The sequence below is a fragment of the Carassius auratus genome, chromosome 32 (assembly GCF_003368295.1).
Source record: "Carassius auratus strain Wakin chromosome 32, ASM336829v1, whole genome shotgun sequence".
NCBI classification, from domain to species: Eukaryota; Metazoa; Chordata; class Actinopteri; order Cypriniformes; family Cyprinidae; genus Carassius; species Carassius auratus.
Window position 1 is genome coordinate 8,758,696 of NC_039274.1, and position 26,016 is coordinate 8,784,711.

General features: G+C 38.3%; 1 protein-coding gene across 12 annotated transcripts in view; it reads left to right on the top strand.

The window, feature by feature from the left end:
* Positions 1 to 5,400: 5,400 nt before the first annotated feature.
* The window catches only part of LOC113051534 (tight junction protein ZO-1), a 102,613-nt gene continuing 81,997 nt past the window's right edge, over positions 5,401 to 26,016 (top strand). For all 12 annotated transcript variants that reach the window (XM_026215368.1, XM_026215372.1, XM_026215374.1 and 9 more), the window contains exons 1-2: positions 5,401 to 5,632; positions 18,036 to 18,183. In XM_026215368.1, the coding sequence (XP_026071153.1) occupies positions 5,538 to 5,632; positions 18,036 to 18,183 (243 nt within the window). In that variant the 5' untranslated portion in view covers positions 5,401 to 5,537. The remainder of the gene's footprint in view (positions 5,633 to 18,035; positions 18,184 to 26,016) is intronic.

The following is a 26,016-nucleotide window of genomic DNA, read 5'->3' on the forward strand; positions in this document are numbered from 1 at the left end:
TGGCACAGTTGCAAGGAGAAAGCCTTCTCTCCAAAAAGAACATTGCTGCCCGTCTGCAGTTTGCTAAAGATCATGTGGACAAACAAGAGGAATATTGTAGAAATGTTTTGTGGATCCATGAGACCAAAATAGAACTTTCTGTTTTAAATGAAAATTGCTGTTTGGAGAAAAGAACACTGCATTCCAGCATAAGAACCTTATTTCATCTATGAAACATGGTGGTGGTAGTATTATGGTTTATGTCTGTTTTGAAGAATCTGGGACTGAACCTCAAGAGAAAGTGGGTCATGCAGAGAGACAACGACACAAGCACACAAGTCGTTACAATGGTTAAAGAAGAACAAAAATAGAGTTTTGGAATGGCTGAGTCAAAGTCCGGACCTTAATTCAGTTGACATGTTGTGGAAGGACTTGAAGCAAGCAGTTCAAGGGAGGAAACCCACCAATATCACAGAGTTGAAGTGGTTCTGTACTGAGGAATGGGCTAAAATTCCTATAAGTCATTGTGCAGGTGATCTACTGATCTGCAGTTACAAGAAATATTATTACTGCAAAAGGGGGTCACACCAGATACTGAAAGCAAAGATATAAATACTTTTGCCACTCACAGATATGTAACTGGATTATTTGTTTTTTTTCAATAAATAAATGCCAACATACTTTTTTTGGCTCATTTGTTTGACTGGGTTCTATTTGACTACTTTCAGAAATATGATTGTTTTGGATTACATTAATGCAGAAATGTAGAAAGTTCACAAACTTTCAAGCAGCACTGTATATACAAACTACCATTCACTATTTACCATAATTACTATTCAGAAATTATGCTTTTAATTAGCAAGGATGAGTTAAATTGATCAAAACTGACAGAACTTAACATCTTTTGTAGTGTTACAAAATAATTCTTCAAACAATAATTATAAACAAATTAATTGCTATTCTTCTGAAGTTTCTATGATTCTGATTCTGCATTACAGCTTTTACAAAAATATTAAGCCGCACAATTTTTCTTTATTCTGATAGTAAGAAATGTTTCTAAGCAACAAATCAAAAGGGTGAAAAATGCGGCTTTAACAAAAGAAATAATTACATTTTGAACAACATATATTAAAATAGAAAAAAAGTTAAAGATTTTAATTATTTTTAACAAAAGTTTAGTTTTTGCTGTATTTTTGAACAAATTAAGCCTTGGTGAGCATAAGAGATTTCATAAAAGCATATTTTCAAATTAGAAAGTAAGAAAAATAAGTTATGTATTGTTGTAACATATTGTTTGTTACTAAAAATATACAAATCTAGTGTATATTTCTCTTCATTCTTTTCCCTTTGAAATGAATAGGTAACAACGGGAACTGGGATTTGTTTTCTGGGATGTGATGTGATGCATATGAACAGACAGCACTATTAGCTATTTCAATTGCAGTTCATATTTTTCTATTTTTTTTCTATTTTTTCAGTTTGTGTCAACTTCCTTTTCTAATAGCAAATTTTAATGACCAGTGGCGGTCTGTTGACCCCCTCAGCCTGCTTTTAGAGTTACTAGAGAGAATCTGTAGAGGATCTCGACCTCATCCAACCCCTCCACAATCCGAACACTTCCTGATGCCTCTGGAGGTATTGACACGTGTGTGGGAAACTAGCGTCAGAGACTAACTGAAGTGAAAGGAGGAAGAAGAACAGGAAGTGGTGTATTTCAATGGAAGCTCGTTTACATGTATTTTAGATTACTTTGTGCATATTTTATATTACATGCCAGCTGCCAAAATGCGGTGCTCATTTTCTGGCATGTGATAAAGCTAATACATACGCATGTCTCTGTGGAAAGATTCTCATGCTTAAGTATATTTTTTCTACGTCTATGCATGAATTATGTTCATACATGTTAGTATTAGATGTCTCAGTCCGCAGTTTTCATGCCCCAAGGGAGTTGATGATGGTGATGGCCAGGCGTCATGTTTTCATGGCGATTATGAGGGGTTGTTATGTGAGGGTTGAGTTACAGTGGTCTTTTACTGCTCTAACTGGTGTGACAACAAGCAGCTGGTGGACAGCACAATCTATCTCTACTGCTTGCCTTCACCCGAATCTGCCTGCCTAATAAATTCATCTCTTTGTTTATTTGTTTGTTTGATTTTCTCTCCCTATGTAGCCGCATTCATCTCCTCATTAGTCTCTGTGTGTGCTCGTATTATTGGCCATCTCTGTTAGATTTCCATCCGTGATTGAATGGAAGGGGCTGTAGTCCAAGGCTTCAGAATTAATCTTGCCACGGTGTGTCCTGTGATAAATTGTGTCAGCGGGCCAGTTGAGGGTGTAACTTATGGCCGAGGATAATCAACACGTTAAGATGCGCCGTGTCCCCGGGGGAAATCTCCAACTTGAAACCCATCCGGTGCTCTTCAAAGCAGGGACAAACTATGACAAGTAGTTTGTAAATGCCAGCTTTAATCAATACATGTGCTCTGCTCAGCATGCCAGTCGCTGTCTCCTCAGTTAAGCACCTCACTGTCACCTGTGACTGAAAGGTGTGAGGTTTTAATAGGAAAACCTGCTGTAGCTTTCGGCTGTTGTGCACCTCTCCTGACCTAGGGCTACTTCTGCTGCCCAGACTCTTTCTTGCTGGTGAGAGACAGTTGCGAAACACATTAAAGCACATTTGGACAAATTAATGAGATGGGAAACACCAAAAATGTGGTTTGCTGGATGACACGATGTCACTTAGATTGTATGACCTTTTCTTAAATGACATTATAAAGAATACATAGCTATTTAGAGAGACTTTTAGCAAAGATGATAATTGGCTGGGACACAAGTGTCAGCTCTGTGCTCGAATTTATTAAACATATATAAATTATGTATCGCAAAAAGAACAGTGCAACATGAATTATGGAGTGTTTATCATTATAATTAGAACAGATTAGACGGACTGAACTGATGATGAAGAGCATAACATGCATTTTCAGGACTTTGTTTCTAAATTTAGTAAATGAAACGTGTCCTACGATGGTTTTTGAAAACTCATCTGAATCTCTTTGCACTTTCTGTGTACATTTAGGTTTGTGAAATCTGTTAAAATGCATAATATTTTACTCGTCTGCATAGCTCAGGAGTAGAATTGGACCGCTATCATCCAGTTGTCCTTTTTAAAGCCTTGATTTGAAGTGTCTCAATGACCTGCCGGGAAACAGTGTATTGATGGAATAAAAGAGACAGAAAAGTCTATTTTCTTCCTTTTATTAGAGACCTCAGGGCATGCAAGTTGCTGACATGTCACTTTCTATCTGACCTTCGTGCTCTCTGATCAGGATGGACGTTCTAACAAGAGAAACTTGTCTTTTTGGTCATGTGATTCCTTAATGCACTTGTTTTTGTTCTGTTTCTTCATCAAATTCATATTCATTCCCACCATCATTTTATTATTTTTTGTAAAATTCTAATTTTCTTGCAAGTTTTGCATCTAATATTTATTTTTTATTTTGTCTTCATATCAATTAATGAAAGTGTGTGTGTGTGTGTGTGTGTGTGTAGAGAGAGAGAGAGATTATTCCTGTTAACATGTTTTCCTTTAAAATATGTATCTGATGTACTTAACACCTCTTTCACTATGACTCATTGTAGTTGCTATATTTAGTTTGACTTGATATGATTCATTAGAGTGGCTCAGTTCAATATAGCATACTTCCAAGCCTATTAGAAAATAAAGAGCAGAGACAGAGATATTAGTGCACTTACTTTCTTTTATTTAAAAGTGGTGCAAAAAAAAAATCTCAACAAATAGCGATAGTTTCAGGTGATTCTCTCTCCACATAATCTCAATGATCTGTCTCTGTGTCCTGGTGTTTGACCTCACTCAAGTGCATCTCTCTTAGTCATGCTTAACCCAAAAAAGTTTAATGGGATGTCCTGTGGGACTGAGGCGTTGGTGCGCTCCCAAACCTCTGCCTGGTCACATTTCATTTTACTCCATATGGCTTGTGGTTAGTTTTCTGCAATATTTCAACACAAAGATCAATTACTGAGTTTTTGTTAGTCACTAAATTCTTTTATTGTTTGACACCACAACAAATAATTGTTCTGCACACCCATGAGGTCCATTATAATAATCAATTATTCTGTCTCTACACAATTACAATGGACTCAGTAATCACTCAATTCACTTGGTGTTTCTTAATCGCATCCCTTTTCAAGTGTAGAGCCCTCACTCCCAATCCATCATCTCATTTAGTCCTTCAGAGGCCTAAAGGTTAAGGATATGGGTGTCCTTCAGACCAAATTATAGTTCCTGTGGCAGGACCCTGGAAGGGATAACAGTAGCTGAGATTCCTATCCGACACAAAGCACTCATGCAGGTACAATCAATGTCCTGAAAGTAAAAATTGTCTGATGAATGACAAAAATTGCTTAATTAGGAAATCAAAGGAACTTACAATTGATTCTGTTGTATGTCCTGGTTACCTAAGCTTATGACTAATAAAATTATCTTGTCTAATGGCAAAGTGCCCTTTCTAATGAAGCCAGTCCTTAACTTGGTGAAGGCTGCTAATGTTCAGGCTAACAAACGGCTGTCCTTTAGACCTCTGTGACCTCTGTTCCAGATAGAGGCTGGAAGAAGGTCAGCAGGTAGTCATTGTAATGGGTCTTGTTTAGATTTGTTGTCTGGGATGGAATGATGCATCACATGGATTAAAATAGCACTGTTGCATCCATATGCATTTGGCTGAACAACACTTAATCTGTGTATCCAATTCATTTAGCTACTGATGGTTATGTGCATGTGTTCGGGATTAAAAAACTCTCCCCTTATTCACATCTCCCTCGCTCCTATTCCTGTCTCCCATCCCCCTATTCCATTAGTAAACACACAGTCACAGAGCTCAAATCACACAAGGCTTCATTTTGATCTGATTTGCGTTGAGATCTTTTTGTGAGCTGGGTGAACCGAGATGTTTTGTAAATCAGCTCACATCATGTTCAGATACTCTGAAATATATTTCCGTGCCAACCGAGAGACGCTCTAGTCTCTCGCTGTCTGTCTCTGTCGCTCTTTGCTTCTCACCCCCACTCTTCCTGAGCATGTGTGCGTCTCTCTCTCCCTCTCTCTCTTTCTTTCTCCCTCCCTCTCCCTTGTCTCTCTTTTTTATGTGCGTATATACATGCACACTTTTCCTCTCTCCTACTTTCACACACAAACGCTCAGCCGCTGTCACATGCTGCCGGAATCTGTCAGAGTTTCTCTCTGATTGTTTTCAGAACAGAAAGTGCTTCGCGAGGAGTGCGCAGAAACAATGTGTCGCTCCCGACCAACACTGAATGGATTAGCCGGCTATTCAGAGCACTAATGAGATTACAGAGTCACAACAGACATGGGTCCTAGTGGCATGGTACCTTTTGTCGTGCTTTTTGAGGAGTCCTTTCCTTGTCAGTCCCTCAGAACTGGGAATGGCGCTCTGAAAGTGATGGAGGCGGACCCGGCGCAGGCGGATGCCAGGGAATAGACGCGCACAAAGCTCACTTATGTTGGTTTCGTGGAGGACAATATGAAGTACCAGAAATACATAACAGTGATGCAGATGGCCATGGGAGTGACAGCTTCCAACAAAGATGACTGCATCCCTCCAAAGAGACAGCTGTGGTGAGTAGAAACTGGACGGTTTGAGAAGTGAGCGAGTGAGTGTGGAATGGGAGGAGAGTGAAGTGTGACGTGCGCCGAGGTTTTGTCAGACATGCGAACACAAAAAGGGAGGAAAAAAGAGATGGACAGAGGAATAGATGGAGAAACTGTTGCATTTTAATCTGGGACAGCGTATTTAGAGCTGTTATGCTCACTTTTGTTTGGCAAAGTGAATTTTTGCTCTTGAATCCACATTTTCTCATCTCAGATTTTTTGTTTTTGTTTGAATATTTTTGTCTCTGATATGTCGATGTGTAATTCTCTTTATTGTTGCACACTGGTAATAGATTGAAGCGGTCCTTCTCTGATATAATAAAAGCTTACATTTAGCATTAGAAATAATGTTGTTGAGCCTGAATATTTGTGTTAGGAAATATTAAACAGTACAAAAAAATTATTAAATATTTTTGTAATGTTTTCTTTCCCCCTTTGCATTTGGCTTGGTTATTTTTAACTTTTCATTCTCCACTGCCTCCAGACTGAATTCACTCAGACAGCTTATTAATCACATGGGTGCAGCCACTCAAATCCATTTAACAATTTCCTCTAAGTGCATTTGCCACATTCTTCCAAATGAAAGTTATACACATCCTCAGATTTTACTGCGGCATGTGTTCATTATCTAAGTGATATTTGTGTGTGCTGGTTGAGTGGAGGTCGAAGCTGGTTAGCATTGAGTTATACAATACAGACCTCTCTGTTATTATGTTTTCTTTTACTTATTTTTTTAAATTGTTCTTGCTTATTATTTTCAAAGATCAATCAAAACATTTCCTTTCCATCCAAACACCGGCTGGCACCCGAACAAGTGGATTGTGTTTGCTCAGAATCCCTGCAAACCATTATGGAATGCATTTTTTTCATGTTACATTTACTGAATTTGTCACTTGTGGTCTGCTCGAAAGACTCACAAGGGTGTGCCGTGTGTTGGCAGCATCAGGATATCAGTCATGTGCATTGATAAGGGGGTGGGTTTTCCATCAGCATTACTTTACATTATTGTTGTGATGGAATCATCCATCCAACCAGCGAGCCCGCTGTTACTGGCTCTCTGCTGCTCCCTGTTCATACCGTGCGTGCAGTAACCAAATGTGTTGGCAGTGGGAGGCGACCGTTGTATTGCACCCTCCCAGATGTCTGTCTATTGCCTCCTGCAATCCATTGTTCTCCCACCTGCTTAATGGTGCATGAACTCACCCAGAAGCATCAACCCCAAACTGAGTGTGAGCAGAGTGGATTTTAATTGCAACTTCCAGAAAATATATTTTTGCCTTTAATAATTTCTTGATTATTGTAGGTACAATTTTTTTGTTGTTGGTGTCAGAAACACCAAAACAACAAATCACCAATCTGCATTTCTAAATTTGATTCAGTCATCATATGCCGTTCTTCAAGTCATTTGAAAATCAAAAGCAAGACAATTTTTTCCTAAGGAACCCGAGTCTCTTTTATATTAAACAATGAGTGTAGCTCTATTTCATGTGACTCCTGTCTTTTGGAGCAAGTGCATAATGTCAGGACAAAGTCTGATTCACATATATACAGTGGAATTTTTTTTTCACTCTGAAATTGCTTGTAAATTTAACTAAGAAATGGCAAGCCAAGTAACACATTGAATTAAGCATGACATTTTTAAGTAGAAAGACTGAAGTAGTGTTTTTTTCTTTGTTTCATTTACAACTGAAAAAAACATTTGAACAGTGCTGGACAAAGCCGAGATGTCTGTTTGTCTGACATCACAAAAACCAGACTAGCATGATTTCAGTTGGACTGTAAGAGTACATTTTATTGATTGAGTCAGACTGAAATACAAGTTAAAGTGCACAAACATTTTAAAAGAGGTTCTTAGTGTCAAAGCTGCTTCGGTTACTCCAGTAGACACCAGAGAGGAAATCTCCGCACTGATTGACACTGATTGCTCTCCATCTCCTCAACATGGTCATCATCTCAGAGATGTGTGGTCAGGGTAAAATAGCTGTGTTTCTCTAGCCCCTTTCACACTGCACGTCGGACCCGCAATATTTCTGGAACATTGCCGGGTCGCCTTCTGTGTGAAAGCAACCACGTCCCGCAATTGATTACCGAATTGAACCCAGGTCGGGGAACTAGTAACATTGCGGGGTTCGACCCGGTACGAGCGCTGTGTGAACAAAAGCCAGATCTAATTCCGTGTCGATGTGATAACGCGCAACTCTTTTACCGGCTGTTTTGAAGGAAGATCAACATTCGCGACGAAAACATATGTGCAAACTGTAATGAAGCAGAGATCAGTTAGTTACTCACTTTCCGCGCTGACGCCAAGATCGTTTGCTTGCCTCAGTGAAAGTATAACGTGCCTAGCGTTTTCGACTCGTACATTACACGTCACGCGCTGATGTCACGTGTCGTTACGGGATCTTCAAGGGTTGTGTGTGAAAGCACGCACATATCCCGGGTCATCACTGGCAGTGTGAAAGTGCCAAATCGACCAGGGACCAATTGCAGGAACACTTTGCCTCTGTATAGCCCCTTTCACACTGCACGTCGGACCCGCAATATTCCCGTAACATTGCCTGGTCGCCTTCTGTGTGAAAGCAACCACGTCCCGGAATTGATTACCGAATTGAACCCGGGTCGGGGACCTAGTAACATTGCGGTAATCGATCCGGAACGAGCGCTGTGTGAACAAAAGCCAGATCTAATTCCGTATCGAAGTGATGACGCGCGTCACAGTGTGAAAGGGGCTTCTGTTTGTTTTTGACACACGTTTTCCACTCTGCCGTGAGATTGTAATCTCCTTTCAGATGCTTTATGGCACTGTGGGGGATAGATTACATTGGGTTTACGACTCTTGCTCCCCACAGCCTCCTAGTGTGGAACATCTTTTATAGAGGGTTATGTGTTTGAGGGGTCGTGGGGGGGAATTCTGCTCAAAGTTGGTGGTAAATTGGTTTAGTGGCCACTGTAGTCATATTTGGGATTAATCTGTTGGGTAAAGCATGGAGAGAGTGATTAAAACAAACTTTGCTCACAAAAATATTAAATTAAGTTAAACATAATGCAAGTTCCCAGTTGTTATAATCATTTTATTAAAGGAATAGACGGCCCAAAAATGTAAACTAGTAGACAATTTAGAGATTAGGGCCATATTTACATTTGGACAGGAATGAAAACGAGGCTGTGAGGTAAAGAAGTACAGTACTTTCGGTGCTTTATACTGTTGTTTCACAGCATGCCAAATGTTCAGCAGATGAAAGTCTTAAAAAAAATGTTTTAATAAAATTTTCTATAGACAAAATCTTTATAAAACAGTTAAGGAAGTTGTGAGTTGTGAAAATTATTTTTGTGAAAACCTTTACAAAGTGTGTGATATTGTGAAGACTATAAATTCCATACAGCCTTGTTTTCATCCGTGTTAAATTTAATGTGGCATCTAACCTGACTAAGGCCTATATTCACTTTGGCTGAACTGTTCCTTTAAAGTCAATGTGACACAGTTTTTCTCTCTATTTTAGCCATTTGCTTATAGTCAGGATTTTAATCTGTTTAGCTTCACAGTACGCACTGTCCTCTAAATGTGTCCCACTTTATGACTTTTAAACCTGTACCTTAATTTCTTACTCATGACTCCTTTAAAAAACCTGCCCACAGGGAGGGCTGATAATATACAGCCTAAGAGTTGTTGCTCCTTGTGGGATGGCCTGGACAAGTATGACCCCTTATGATACTTGAGTCAGATCTGCTTTCAGCTGGGCCGACTCATAGTAGTCACCATATTGACCTGCAGAATAAAAACAACATGCAGTTGGTCACCAAGCTGAAGCTGCAACCTGAGGGTGTGACACAATGCTTAGTCATAAGAGCAAAAAGTGTCCTGCTTCTAGAACACTGATCTGCAGGACTCTTATCATGCAAGACGTTCCACAGAAACTAAGTACATTTACATGAACGTTGAAATTTGATGATAGTCAGACTAAAGCATGAATAAAGCTGTTCAAAATGTTGGGGTTGGTAAGATTTTATGTTTTTGAAAGAATCATCTTATGTACATCAAGGTTGCGTTTATGCAATAAAAAATACAGTAAACAGTGATATTGTGAAATACTATTATTATTTAAACTTAAATAACTGTCTTCTAATTTTAATATATTTAAAGCTTATTTATTCTTGTGATGGCAAAGCTGAATTGTCAGCAGTCATTACTTCAGTCTTCAGTGTCACATGATCCTTTAGAAATCATACTAATATGCTGATTTGGTGCTCAAGAAACTTTAAAAAATGTTTAATCATTGCTATATATATAGCAATGATTAATGAACATATTAAATGGTGTTTTAAAGAACACCATTTAAGTCTTTAGTGTCATTTTTGTTCAGTTTCATGCATCTTTGCTAAATAAAAGTATAAATGTATTTCAAAACAGCAAATCTTATAGACCCCAAATGTCTGAAACAGGAGAGAATAATCCTTTAACATACTATAAATTGCATTAGAATTTAATAATCTGGCAACCTTTAAAATGTCTTCTCCATATCAGTGGAGTTTGTCCTTTATGATTTTGCCTTCTTTGTTTTATAAGACTTTGTGAGTATGTTCTGCTCCTAGTGCAGGTGCCAGGTCGTGTTTGTGTACTGCTCTTGCAGTCAGGACGGGTGGATGGTAGAAGACACTAAGCATGGGCCTGTGACCGTTGTACTGTCATGTTTGATACTCGTCTATATCCTTAATCTCCTTCTCCATCTGTCGAAGCTGTCTGGCCCGCCTAATCAGCATGTCTCTTCCTGTTCTGCTCCTGGTCATCTCATGTCAAAGGTCCGCTGCTAAGATTATTTACAGTTATCCTATCAGTGTGACCACCAACACAAACAAACAGATTTTGGCATGCTTAAAGTTGTATACTTACCTTAAAGTTCCTTACTTTGTAGTGTTGTGACTTTCTAAACTCCCTGGCAGTATTTATGTAGTTCTCATGATTACACAGTCATCTTAGAAAAGCAGAGGCAAGGTAAAGAATGATGAAAGACATCATGGAGCCTGTGCAGTGTTAATGGTATTCAGGGATCAGTGTTGCAGATTAACCTTTAAACGATGGGTGAAGAGATGGGCTACTTTGTCTAAAGCCATGTGTTGCGTTCGTATCTCTGCTGTGTTTACATCATGAACTCTGTTCCCAGATGAATCCTCCACTTGAATTGCTTCTCTTGAAGATGTTGGAGGTGTGGAGTTTTTAGAATTTGAATGCATTTGCAGAATTGGTTTGACCCTTGATGTCTTTGGTAGGTTGCACTTGATTGCTCTGCAAAAAGCTTCCAGCTCTTCGTGCCAGTAATGGCTATAGAGCTATGTCATATATGAAATGAAATCTTGATAATTTACAAATTGATTTGTAGAGAAATAGTTTATTAGAAATGGATTTGTAGAGATATACTTCATAAGTACAGAGATAAACAGTCAGCTTGGACCTAAAACTGGTCTTGGTCAAAGCACTTCCCTCGGAGAGAGTCTCACTTGTCTGCTTTCATCTGGGAAAGATTCGATGACTGGTAGTATCCTCGGGACACTCTCTTCTCTTTGTCATGCAGTTTACCCTTAAAGCTATCACAGCTTGCCATCAGCACACGCCCAAGCCCATCTTATATTCACTCATATCAGGTGCTGTGAACATCACTGACACGAATGCATCTAAGGTCCTTGTCCTCACCTTGGCATCGTATTGAATGAATGTATCCTAACAAGGTAGTGTCACAATCACTGAACTGAGTAATGGATCTACATTGGCACAAGGTCTCTGCTCTTCCGACCATGCAATGTCATACGGCATGGCCTTGCTGGGCTATCTATTTACATTGAACCCTCACACGAGCTCATCACCTCTGTTGGAGCATGCCGAGCATGGCATTATCACACATCCTTGGCACTGGGTTATTTTAACATACACAAATGACTGTAAATGTGATTCCGTATCAATATATTGCTATTGATGATGAGGCATTTGGATTTAGTACTGCCTTATGTAAGCGTCTTGTGTTGATTAATGTATGAAAATACTGAACAGATTTCTTCGTTTACTTCCTTTTCTTTAAATATGTTATTAATTTATCTAACTATATGTATATTTATCTCAATTATTATTTATATAAGGGTTTTCAAGCAATTACATTTTTACTTTTATTAATTGCATGATGTGCTTAATAAATAAAATAATTAATTGCATATTAATGAACTCCCAAAAGATAACTTGAAGTCATTATTGTGTTAAAAGAAAAAACATAAATAGACATAGATATAAAAAAGCAGCTATAGAAAGAGAAAACATAATTAGTTAGACACTGTTCAGTGATGGCTTGAATGCATTTACACCATTAGAATTACATAAATTATGCTGTGATATAAATGGTTTTTAATAGGAATTAATTGGTTTAACATTGAAAGATTCAATAATTTTCAAAAGAAAAATTTTATTATTCTGTAAATATTAAAGGGTTATTAAAGGGTTCAATTCAAAAGGAGATATTTTATTTAACAGAAATCACTTCAAAAACTACAATGAACGACTTGTTTGGACTACAGTGCATATTTTCTGGGATTTGTGATATCACAAAGATTGACGAATGGGACGAGACCTGGTTGAGCCGCGCCTCATTAAACTAAAATTCACTGAGTGAGTCATTCAGTTTTCCAAATTTAGTAACGAAACACCATTGTTTAGCAGTTAATATAGAAACATTATTGCTTATTAAAAAAAAAAAAGATTATGTATGATATTAAATATAGTACAAATATAGTATAAATATACAATAGATATTAAATGTATTTGTATAATATAGTATTTAATAATATATATTTTTATAAGTATGATTTTTCAATTCTATAATTTAAAAATTATACATTTATTGAATTTATTTTATATTCATGTACTATTTAATATATATTGTTTTATATAATAATGATAATAGTAATAATATATTTATAAACTTAACACTTCAGTTAAGCAATTTGTTACATGTTTGTGTGTGTGTGTGTGTGTGTGTGTGTATTACAGTAACCAGTGCTTGTCAGATCTCCCAGTACCAGTGACCTCTTAAAACACACACACTGAGCTGGAAGAATAGCTATTTCTAGGCAAGACTTCATGTAACATTCATGAAGTTCATGTTTTTCTTTTTGAAGGAAATGCTTTTGTTTGTTGAGAAGTTGAGAGGGGTGGATAACGTCTTGGGTTATGTATGTAACCCTCATTCCCTGAAGGAGGGAGCGGAGACGACACGTCAGTGGCTGACGAATTGGGATCCCTTCCAAAGCAGCATGGATGCTGCCCCTTCCAGTCACTTCTAGTCACTGTTGTCATACCACTACACACTCAGTGAGATTGGATAATATTGGGAAAACGTACCCGTTCCATTTGAAACAGGAATGTTGCAGAAGCCCCATCCTTCCTGAAGGAGTTTTGGAAGCACTTACACATATGAACACAGTCTGCCAGGAGACCTGTTCTAAGGGCACTCCTGCCTGGAGGAACGAATGTCTGACGACGGGGTAAAGGTTTGGTCTGTGGTGCGGAAGGATCGACACATGAAAGTACGAACCTTCAGGTCAATTGCATCGGGTGCATGAGTAGGGCCTTTGTTTATGATGCTTCTGCCTGCTGGCAATGGAGGAGGATGAGTGTGGTCCGGTGTTGATCTGTCTGTGCCCTCCTGGGACCCAGAGATTGTGAAAAATTGCTCTTTTGTCAAGAATTTGGTTGCCATCGACTGTGAGGTCGACTTTGGGGCAAAATGAAACAAAATATTCTCCACCCAGCCCTGCTTCAGAGGACGGAGTGGTGTGTTCACCATTTTCCAAAGAGCAGATCCCTCCATCTCTGGGTCACCCGCCTCAGGGCCGCTTGCTCTTCCGCTTACCACCAGGTTTGACGGGGGCTTGGGTGGGCGGGACGGCCTACCTACACCCGGATCCACCAGCAGGCCGGTTTATAGCAGTAAAAAGTGCATACATGACCTGGTGAGATCCTCATGCACCTCGGGGAAGAAAGGCACTGGGACAGGGCACTGAGAACCACCGCGAGCCACCTCGAGAAACCAAGCATCCAACCTCGAGGGCTCGGGACACGCTGGAGGTTTCCACTCGAGCCCTTTCTTCTCGGCTGCCCAGGAAAGCATGGCTTTCTCTGGATCCGATTCAGGCATTGTCACTGTCCCGAAGGGTGGCAGTGCAGCCAAATCCCCCCTGGAGGTAACGAAATCTGGTCCGCAACTCTGAGATGGTCATCTTCCTGCAAAGGGGAGATGACTCATCCACGAATGCCACCTCAACGTGTTTAATGCCCAGACACGTGAGGCAGCGATGGTGACCATCACCCTGCACCAGGTAATGACCACATCCAGAAACGCACAGGTGAAAAGGCATCTTTAAAAAGACGATCCGTCATCTGTCACTTTGTAGACCCGTTTATACTGTGTGGAAAAATAAAAAGCATGATATTAAGACAACGTTTTACAAAAATTTAATTATTAGCTTTTATAAGTCTATAATAACTTATTTAAATACTTTATGCATCTTTTTATATATTAAAATATTATGGAAACATTTTTGTTTGATTGTTTTTCTAAACACTTATACAGTACATGTGTTATGAGAATTCATTATGAGCTGTAGTTAAATTCCTCCACTCTTTCACTGCAAAGGGTTTAAGCGTCTGCTTAGTACAGTGTGTGAATGAGTCCCCAGAATAACAGAGAGTGTGTGTGTGTGATAGAGAGAGATGAGATAAGGGAGAGAGTGAGCTTGGTGGCAACACAAGCCAGTCCAGATTGAATGCGATGCTCTTGGGTTTAGTGCAAATCCTCTAGAGATCGCAGCTCTGGTGCTCTGCCTGCCAATCAGAGGGATTCACAGCAGCAAATGGGATCCAAGGCTCTCACTTTGGCCAGACTGCTCTCCGGTTTGGGGAATGAATTTTTTAGTGTTTTCTGCCAGGGAATGAAAGAGCACATGTATCAGCCTGACCACCATGTAAAAATTTGAGAAAGTGGACAAAAGGCCCACTGACACTCAGCCTGTCTGCCCTTTTTTCTCATGTGAACAACTGAACAAAAATATGCAATATATATACCCTAATATTGTACTGCTGTAATATGTCATGTGTGTTAAAAAGATACTGTCAAGACCAAGGTTTATTTTAATTTTATTATTTTATTGTTTGTCATCAAAAAAGCCAGTCAATCAAATGCTCATATATATAATATTTATTTATTTATTTTATTATTATTATTATTATTATTATTATTATTATTATTATTATTTATTTATTTTTTTACATTTTTGATATAATTTATTAAATATTTTATTTTACTTTAATCTGTGTGCCATTAAATAGTGGAAAGGCATTCAGTCAACTGCCCATAAATCTGTTTGCTTAATTATTTACTTATTTATCTGAATCTCAGTTATGACATCAGCCAGTTAGATAACTAAGCTTCAAGCACAAGCACTTTGTTTTTATTTTACTGCAAGGCAGACTCCTGTACATCATGGGTCCTCAATGCTTTATTCTGAGTTTATTTTGTTTCATAATAGATTTCATAATGGGATTCTGTTGTTCTTACTAGCTGGGTTTCCATCACCCTGTTTTAATATGCATTTTTAAGTATCTCATCTGAATTGCGTGATGGATATGCTGAATTTCGAATAAAAATGCCTTAATTCACAAAAAAGTTTTTACTTTTGCTTGAGGTGGTTATTGACTTTTTGGAAATGGTATAATGCAAATAATCGGAGATGGAAATGCATTTTGCGAATACATTCCTCCAAGCACATAAAAAAAATCATGTGACTGTAAATCCTGAGTAACCAGTGGACCGATCTTGTTCAACAGCATCTGAAATGTTGTTACATGGTTCGAAAATGCCCGAGTAAAGTTTGTCATCAGAGTATTTCTGTATAATTGCCTCCCAGAAATGTTAAATGACTGCGTTCCCAAACAAGAGCACCCACCTCTGAAAGCAATAAGCGCATTCATTGAGTTTTGTCTGCTGAGGTGCAAGTAATTTATTATATAGGAAAATTATTATAAGTAGCTTCTCCTACTTTTCTTAGTGAGGTATAGTGCCAGTTTATCAGGAAGTGACGATTTAGTTCTATTTGAATCGTTGGATGGAAACAGTGCTTGTTCGCAAATATTTGTAAGATACTCCCATTTTTTACATAAGTTAAATTCGCAACTTTGGATGGAAAGCCGGCTACTGTGTGTGTGCACTTCAGACTCTCTTGTCTCTTTAGTTTGACAAGAGACAGCAGCAGAAAAATCATACTGGAAGGTGATACTCATTCCTAAAGGCCACTGGGGTTTCATAAATCACCTAGTGACAAGAATAAAACAAATCCTCCTCCGGCTTTTCCCTAGGGATTGCACACTTACAGTAGCTCTATGGATTTTGGCCCAAACTGAGAAAAAGTAGGAAAGATCCTCCTGTCTGCCCTCTCATCACTGCCTGCCGGACATCTCGTTTGGATGAAAGAACATCACCTACAGCTCAACCTGGTAAAGACTTGTCTTCTGTTCTACTCCAACTCTGCAGCATGATTTCACCATCCAGCTAGGTTCTTCTACAACTACCCGATCAACTTCAGTCAGAAATCTTGGTGTAAACTTTGATGACCAGCTGACCTTTAAAGACCACATTGCAAAGAATGCTCTATTTTCAGGTTTGCATTGCACAACATCAGAAAGAGCAGGCCCTTTCTAACGGCGCATGCTGTATAACTTCTTGTCCAGGCCCTCGTCAATTCTAGGCTGGACTACTGCAATACTCTTCTGGCTGGACTTCCATCGAGCACAATCAAACCTCTACAAATGATTCAGAATGCAACAGCACTGGTCTTCAACAAGCCCAAAAGAGCCTATGTTACACTTCTCTTTATCTCGCACTGGCTACCGGCTGCGGCTCCCATCAAGTTCAAGAAATTGATACAGTACTTAACAGCCACAGGCTCAGCACCTGCGTACTTCCACTCACTACTACAAATCTACATGCCCTCCAGAAGTCTGAGATCCACTAGTGAGCTACACCTCATGGCACCATCACAGAGAGGCTCAAAATCACATTTCCAGAACATTCTCGTTCACCATTCCTGGCTGGTGGAATGATCTTCCCACCCCTGTCCGGAATGCTGAATCCCTGACAATTTTTAAGCAACAGCTGAAAACTAATCTCTTTCAATGCTACAGTACTTGATTTAAAAAATTGTTTTAACTTTATTTATTCCTTCTCTTTCTCGTTTGTACTTATTTGAACAATGCCTGAAACTAATTATGAGCACTTCCTGTGTCTTTTTGCCTCTTTAAGAAGAATCTCTTTATGTATTCCCCAATTGTAAGATGCTTTGGATAAAAGGGTCTGCAAAATGACTAAATGTAAAATGTACATGTAAAGAGAATTAGTACTCTCGGTCTCTCTGATATTTTGATCTCTAAATACAGTTGTTGTTGCTGTTGTTGTTGTTTTTAGATTACTGAAAAGTAAAAGCACCATCCTCCTCATGCATGATTTGGGGTATCATTCATCTTCTGAGCACAAATCGTGCTGGATGCTTTCATGCACCAATATGCAATACTTAGGGTTAGGGGTTGATTAAATCCCTTACCATAAATGTGAGGAATAGTAACAGTGGTGCTTGGTTTAGAAAGAACCTATAATTATGGAGACAGTGATTTTTATGAGAGCATTAAAGCTATCATGGCCAATACATCCAGAGGGTTTAATTGCTCCTTGCACTAATTCACACTAACAGACACATCCTGTGAGACGAGAGAGATCCATACGGGTGTGAGTGAGAGAAACATTTTTCAAAGCTTTGATGCGTGCACATTATGCAAAGCCTAATCTTAAAAAAAAAAAAAAAAGTCTATCCCAGTGGTGAGTGTAGAGTTACATAAGACACATTTATGATAAGCTTTGCTTTTCGATGGATTAGGGTAATCAGGGAGCAGTGATGACACCTAATCTCTGATGTGTATATTTCTTGTTCCATCAAGTACTGTATATTGCAGAATATGTCCCTGTGACATATTACCCTGTGAAATCTTCAGAGTTTACTGGCACTTGCTTAAAAAAAATTAGGCGTTCCTATACAATAGCTCAAAAATAAGTCCTGGATTGTTTCACTAGCAATGTATGACCTGATGAAATGTACATCCTTGCTGAATTAAAACTATTTAATAAAAGTTTAAAAAAACATACCCCAAACTTTTTTTAACTGAACATTGAATGTCATGTTAGAAGCTTTGGATAAAAGTGTGCAAATGTAGGTAGCAGCTGGTCCAATTGGACATTAAGGATCCCAGCATGCCGTATGATTATGTGCTAATGTCTTTTCACCATAGGGTGCCACCTGATTCAGATGCCAATGCTGCCTCTGCTGTGACACCACCTGCTGCGGCTGCAAGTCAGGGCAAACCATCACTGCGCAGGATCAAGGGCCGCATCCACAGAAGCAAGAGCCTGGACAGTATAGATCTACTAGACTGCAATGTGAGTCAGTACAGTGCATGCAGAGATGATGTCATTCGGTCACTTGCTTTTCACAGGCGTGAAAACACCTACTGAGCATGCGGTGAGAGAGTCATCAGCTTTGTTTGTTATAGGAAGAAATGAGTTACAAATACTTCTATATGAATGTCTCAATTGCAACAGTTTTTTTCTTTCTTTTTTGATTTCCTTGTGTGTATGTAATCCTGATACTGTGATGCAGTCGTGGCCTAATGGTTTGATAGTCGGACATGTAACCCACAGTTTTAAGTATTGGTACCGGCAGGGATTGTAGGTGGGGGGAGTGAATGTACAGCGCTCTCTCCCACCCTCAATACTAAAACTGAGGTGAGACCCTTGAGCAAGGCACTGAACCCCCAACTGCTCCCTGGGTGCTGCAGTAAAACTGGCTGCCACTGCTCCGGCTGTGTGTGTGTGTGGGTTGTCACTTGGATGGGTTAAATGCAGAGCAAAAATTCAGAGAATGGGACACCATACTTGGCTATATGTCACTTGACGTAATGCTACACATCCTTTAAACTGTGGCAAAGTGTCCCAGAAAAGTAATAGTTCATCCAAAATTTTGCATTAAATTACTCACTTATATATTGTTCCAAACCTTATTTACTTGCTTTTCTGAGGACTGAGGACTTTAAACTTATGTAAAATTGTCATAAAAGTATCAAGCTTGAGCACTATCTTTAAGTCTTCTGAAGTTATACATAAGCATTGGGTGACAGTAATATTCTTTTTTATATTTAAAACAATATTAATTTGACCTGTGCACTGGATCAATTGATTCATTTTAAAGATTTGACAATGATTTTTTTTTACACACCAGACAATGCTACTTCTCTCATGAACTTTCATAAGCATGCTAAAGAGAGAATGTTCAGTTTAGGATTTAGTGAATAATGTTCCTCACACAAAGCTGTAATGTGACTTAAGAAAACTTGGAATGTATAGTGATTGAAAGACTTTTATGTTTGTTTTACATCCTTTTTAAAGTTTGAAAAGGAGTCATATAAAAATGCCTCAGTTCACTGGCCTTTTTTAATCTATTCCTCCTTTTGTATGCGGAAAATAGAAAGTAATATGATCTAAAATAACACTGGGTTGAGTAAATAACGACAGAACATTTATTTTTGGGCAAAAAATGTTTGGGCAAAAAAGTTATCTTAAAAAAATCAATCTTAACTTGAATATAACTGTTTTATTATGACTGCATTGTCAGAGTACTCACTGTTTCCGTATGCCAAGGTGCTGTTAAATATGGATGTAAATGGGTTTCTTCTTCTTCTCTCATGAGATTTGCTTAACACAAGGGTCTAATTTTTTATTTAATTTGAGATGTTCACTTGTATCAAAACAAGCTATTTTTTACTCAAAGCATAACATAATTTACAGCTACATGTCCAAATTAAATAGAGCATGGCTTCTGGACATAAACATACTGATCTCATCAGGTCTGCGTTTCATCAAAACCCATGAACAGTTAACAGTTTTTATTCAGAATTAGATCATCATCGTGTTCATTTACCTTAAGACCTTTTTATTGATCCAAGACAATAAACACTTCAGTGAAGTGGAGTTCATTTGTACCCCTGCATTGTAAATAACATCAAATGTATTTAGATGTCGATTTTTGTGCTTCCTTTACTAGCAGAGACATTATCATTATTCTTTTGGGGTTTACAGACATCAAGACTTACCAGAGCGTAACATTAGGCTGTTTAAATATCATTAGGCAGCTGAGAAAAATGCATTGGACAGGTTTTCTTTTACATGCTTTAGCCCCGAAGCGCAGGCTGACAGACAGCAGCACAGTAGGTGGCATGTCCCCATTCATATTCCCCACTGCCAGATGATATCAGATCATGTGATGTGCAAAGCAAAAGTGTGAGTCACGTGAGCATGTGCAAAACTCGCTGACGTCAGAGATGTGGAGGAGTGGTGCCATTAAACACCAGAGGCATATGTCTGTGCGTATGTGTTTGTGAACATGCTGCATTTGCATGTGCATGTGCATGTGGATGTGCGAGATCCTACACCATTAGCTGCCAGTAAAACGGTCGTATATGTGACCCAGAGCATGAGACAATTGTTTAATGCAGTGGGGTTTCATACAGTGAAAACTTCATATTCCATATGTCAGAGCTGAGTGGTTTATTTTAGTGAGAAATTAGACACAAATCTCACAAATTAAACGGGTAAGCGGCTTGATTCAAGCCCTAAAAACCATGATATCCCTGTGATTCAGTGGTGAGCTGAAAGCCGCTTGCCTGGCCCTGGTCATCTCATGTGCACTCACAAAAGACAGCCGTGTGGGGGAAGGGGAGGTCTCTCTTGCAGCAATAGCACCAGTTTTCGGAAATCCAACGTCATGCTAATATGTCACTAATCCACTGCAATATAGTGTTTTAAGAGAGCTGTGACACAGATGTTAGTTTAAAATCATATTTGACTGAAAATAATTTTTCATCTTACAACAGAGATATAGACCCTTACACGCCAATGTAAACACTGCACCAGGCAGGATTTTCCATTCAGAATTTCATTGAGAGTGTCTTCTCGGCCTCTGATTTTGAATAGACTTTGAATTGAGGGAGCAAACAGGATGCAGATTTGCTTTTCAAATCTGAATGTTGAAGTACAATTAAAAATTACTGAAATAAATTAATAATCATGAACATATTTTGCAACTTGATATGTTGGCTTGGCAATATATTGAAAGAAAGATAGATGTGTAGATAGATGTCTAGATTGATAGATGAATGGATGGATAGATAACTAAAGATAACGATATTAGAGTTCACAACAGCGAACGATATCGTTCGTTTATTCTAAGCGCACACTTGTCTACCACTTTAAACTCTCAAGCTCGTTACAGAAGGATGGATTCTGATTGGCTGTCAATATTTTGTCATTCATCACCTGGAAAAAAATAGCTTTTAAAGTGATTCCAATGATATCGTTTCTCTTTGTTTTTATTGTTATAGTTGTGGTGTGGAGTTGTAGACTCTGCTATTTTTTAATATTGAGAACAATTTTTAGAACTATATCTTTATCGTTATCTTTATAGTTATCGTCTCGGGTGTGAACGGGCCTTGATTCTCAGAACTGTGAGGAGGAAGTCAGAATTGTGAAAGATAAAATCAGAATTGCAAGAATAAAAAGTCACAATTGTTGATTTAATTTTTTTTCCATTTTGAAACTAAAGAAGTGTCTACAGTATAAAGAACAAAAAATGCTAAAGTAAATTCCACTTTCTTTCATTCCAATTTGATTTCTAATTTTCCCATTTAACTTCCTATGGAGCATGATCAATTCATTTGAAATGTCAATTCATAAATTGAAAGGAAGCAGTATATCAGTAACTGTGAATTTGGATGCATTTCATTTTGTGATTTCACTGGAACGGAGAGCATTCAGATAAGAGATATTTTTGACAGCTGTGTGTGGTGCAGCAGCCTATGCCTGAAGATAATACTTCATATAATGAACTTCAAAAATGTTTAGAACTAGAGAAGATTCAGAGCGAAATATCCTCAGATGGCTTACTGTAGCTACTGCTTTAGTACAGATGAAAAGAGATCACACAAACCATAGATTTTTAAGATATTTATGGGTCTAAGATTAAAGACGGGTGATTGCAGCCCCCCTAAATAGGGTGTACCAATACCTACATATGATTGCTTTTATACAGATGGCCACTCTCTCTATTCTCTTAGGTGCCTAGGTGCTTGATGTAGTCTTTAGTCATTTTGCTTTAGCCATTTGTGGAGTAATTAACCTCTCCTCCCCGAGCTTCTGAAACTGCCACCACCCTTGTTGGAGTGATTTTTTCCCTGTTGACATGTAATTGCACCATCGACCAAAAGAGAGTGTGTCCATATGTGGCTGTGTGTGTTTTTGTACACGTGTATGAGTATTTTGAGAGAGGGGCAACCCTACAGTGGCAGCCTGATGGTAGCCTGTACGTGAGGAGACTGTATAGTAGCTAAATTTAGAAATGGTCTCGTTGCAGTTCACATAAGTTAATTCATTATTGATGTGAAGGATGTAGATGGGGCTGATGGCCAGGGACATTTAAAGCCTGTCTGGCCTCTAATCCAGCTCTGTTCAAGTGAACAGCTACAGATGACCAATCATAAAGCTAATGATGGAATGGGGTATACGGCACACGTGCCTAGCTGGGAGTGTTTATTTGGCTGATAAAGATCAATCACTGAAAGATGAAGCTGTGTTATTATTATACTGAATCATCTGATACATTATGCAGCATATGGTCACATGCTGAGAATGAATGTGTGGAACGAAATAGGATTTCTGAAGAAATAGGATTTTTATTTTCCAGGCGTGAACACAAATCAGTTAAATGGCTTATGAAGCAGTTTTTTTTTTTTTTTTTTTTTTTTTTTTACACCATTAGCACAAATTGCTTCATGAATCATATCTTTTTTGTACACTACCTTTGAAAAGTTTGGGGTCAGTACGAATTTTTTTTTACCCCTTTTCTTAATACTTTTTCTTTTTTTCTTTTAGCAAGTGAGCTTTAAATTGGTAAATTTGACAGTGATGGGTAAGGGTAATAAAACTACAAATGGTCATCAGAGAGTTGAAGAAGATGAAAAAGCATGTGAGAAGCCTAGACAGATTATGTGTGTGGGAAAGAAATGGACTGCCAGTGAACGTGTGTGAGAGAGAACTAACTCGCTAACTCACAGAGCCTAACTGTGGCATCAGTCATGTATCACTTCAAAAGACATTGTCAAGGATGCACTAGATGTTTTGACTACACATTTGATGGAAGCTATGTGCAAAAGTTTACATTTAAAAAAATGGCTGCTATCATTATACACTAGTTTTGGTTCCATTAAAGCAGCTTTAATAGGGAAGAAAAATGCTCTCTAAGGAGAGATCCAGATTTCTGGACTTTTAAACAGAGGCCATGATTAATAATTCAAAGTAAACCGCCGACTTCTTCATCTGTCTTTAAATGCAAAATAGCTTCTAAATTATGTGTGACAAAAGAACATGGATCAATAATTTAGAGCAAACGACTGTGACCGAGGAAGACAACAGTTTGGGATGCCCACTGCTGCATGAGAGTCGTTGACCTGCTCTCCACTGGCTTTTGTAAAATGTTATCAGCTATTTTTTTTCTCATGCTAACTGGTATGAAGTTTGCAATTATGTACTAAGTAATGTTTACACACATTTACATTCACTGTTTTTATCACTCTGCTTGAGTGAGTCTGGAGGTTCAATCTTTTCACCAGTATGTGGCGACAGGAGACTCGTTTTATAAGTGAATTATTCACTCACCGATTTATTCAGGAACAAAACAAGTTATTGGCTGCATCCAAAATCACATTTTCTCTGAGTATGTATTTCTCATGAATAAGCAATTACTAAGTTACCATTAAAAATCTATGTTCTGTGCAGTATGAATAATCCGGACGTACTACATTCCTCATGTTGCTAATGTCATGTGACTTACCAATGAAACCGTGTGTTCCTCAAAATATGTATGGTTAATTTAACTTTGTTAAAAAATTATTTGTTTTTGTAAAACAAAAAATAGAAGTATAACTGGAAAAATTGTTACATTTATGCATTTAGCAGATGCTTCTATCCTAAGTGACTTACTTATTCAGGCTACAAATTATATATATATATAATATATATATATTTTACCAATATATTTGACTTTTTTTCTCTTTTTCCTCTCTGTCAGCAGCTGCCAAGTCATATTTCAGCAAATACAAATCTGTTCTGGATATTTTGAAATCTCACAATGGTCAGTCTTCATCCAATGTGCTTGATTTAATCTGATGGCTGATTTGGTTGTGAAAGATCCTAAGCATTGAATTAGGACCTCGCTGCATATTAACCAATCATTCAGTATCTGTGGGCAGAGTATATTTAATTCCTCAATAACTGTGTCCAATTTCCTTTTCGGCACCGAAAATCAATAAGAATAGAACAAAATCTCTTACTCACAGATGCCTTGCATTGGATTGGCTGTAATGCAATAAGCACAACAGGTAAATAAGCAAGAAAACAAACAACATCATCCCAGCACACCAGATTAGCTGCTAATGCACATTTGCTAGCCATATGCTACCAATGGACAAATGGTGATTATCACTGTGTCTGATGAGATGTTGCTGTCTGGGAGGAACACAATCATTGTGAGCTGTTGTTCTGCCAGATATCACCCTCCCCCTCTATCACCGACCCCACAGCCCTGCCTGGCACCAGACCAACCTTAAATGCTACTTAACACAAACATATACTTGGCTGCACAAGAGACTTGGATATACAGATGGATCCGAGACACGCTGCCTTTTGGAGTCTAAAACTATATTTAAGCTTAGACCCCTTTTAGCTCAAATACTGTTGTTTATGCCAGGTAATAACAAGACTGGATATTAAATGAACTCTTGCTGTGTAGAACACGCTGTTCTTTTGAGATGTAGCTTGCTACATGCTATTATTAAAAACCTTTGTTTCCTTATAAAATAAGGCAATTTCTTTAGGCATGTGGAGCTGGCAGTGCCGCATTAAGCCTTTGCAGGGTCCTGGGCGAACGCAGCTTTGGGGACCCCCTTCTGTTACATGCCAATCATAATCAAAAATGCAATCAAACACTGTATAAAGATGTGCACAATATACTCATGAAATAAAAAACAAACTCAGTGCGCACTTCGTAATCCCATAAGAAGCCAAAAATGATGTACATAAATTAAACAGTATTATTGAGTAATAATATTACAAATCAACAACAGCCCAGCAAATAAAATTAAATATCACTCACCACTAAAAGGGCTTCTTCCAGCAATTCTTATAATGCGCTAGAAGTAATAGACATTTTAAAAATGTATAATTTTGTTTCTCTATTAACAACATTAACTTACAATAGTGAAAGACATCTTCCCTCGGGTCTTTGTATCAAGCACTGATGAACACAACAGCAGTTGACCATACAGCTGTACAAATACAATAAAAACCAGTAAAAAAAAGAATAACATCAGCAACCTCAAAAGATAATTTAACATACCAAGTTTAAAAAGCCAATAAGAAAATAAGATTTCAGTTTAGTTTTAAACTTCAAGCTTTCACAGATAAAGGAAGATGATTCCGTAGCCTCGGTCCAACTATTGGAAATAGGAAAAGGTAGATAGTATGTTTTCTAGCTGGATGTTGTGCTTACGATCAATAATCACAGCTTTGCATTTAACCAAACTCATTCACAGAAATCAAAAGACGAGTGAAGCGGGAGCGACTGGCGGCAGAGGATTCCGCTTGGTCTTAAAGCTTTCCTTGAGCGGCTATTCAAACTATGCTTTGGAAAAATAATCATTTATTTGTTATTTGTATAGGTGGTCATTTGGCGTATGCCTGCAAATACAGGACAAATTGATGCCTTAAATACAGGATTATTCTGTATGATATGGAACGGTCGGTAACCCTAAATAATAAAATGCAAAAGATAATTGACCCGTGGGGGCCCTGGGCTGCAGCCCATGTTGCCCATTCGGATAACGTGGCCCTGGGAGCTGGTGATCATTTATTGGGATTTGAGTGTTTAAAATGAATCTTAGAAACATGCCTGAGGATGTTCCATTACTTCAAACCATCATACATTTTACATGGACATGCGGAAGGTCAGGGGAGAGAAATCAAGGCTCCGAAGCAATTGATTGAATTTTGATTTACGATGAGCTGTCTCTGTGAGTGGATTAGGTGTGTACCTGTGTCATGCTCGATACGTTCATACTTGTGTATTGAATTCTGTCATTATAGATTCTCCAGATCAGCAATTTGCAT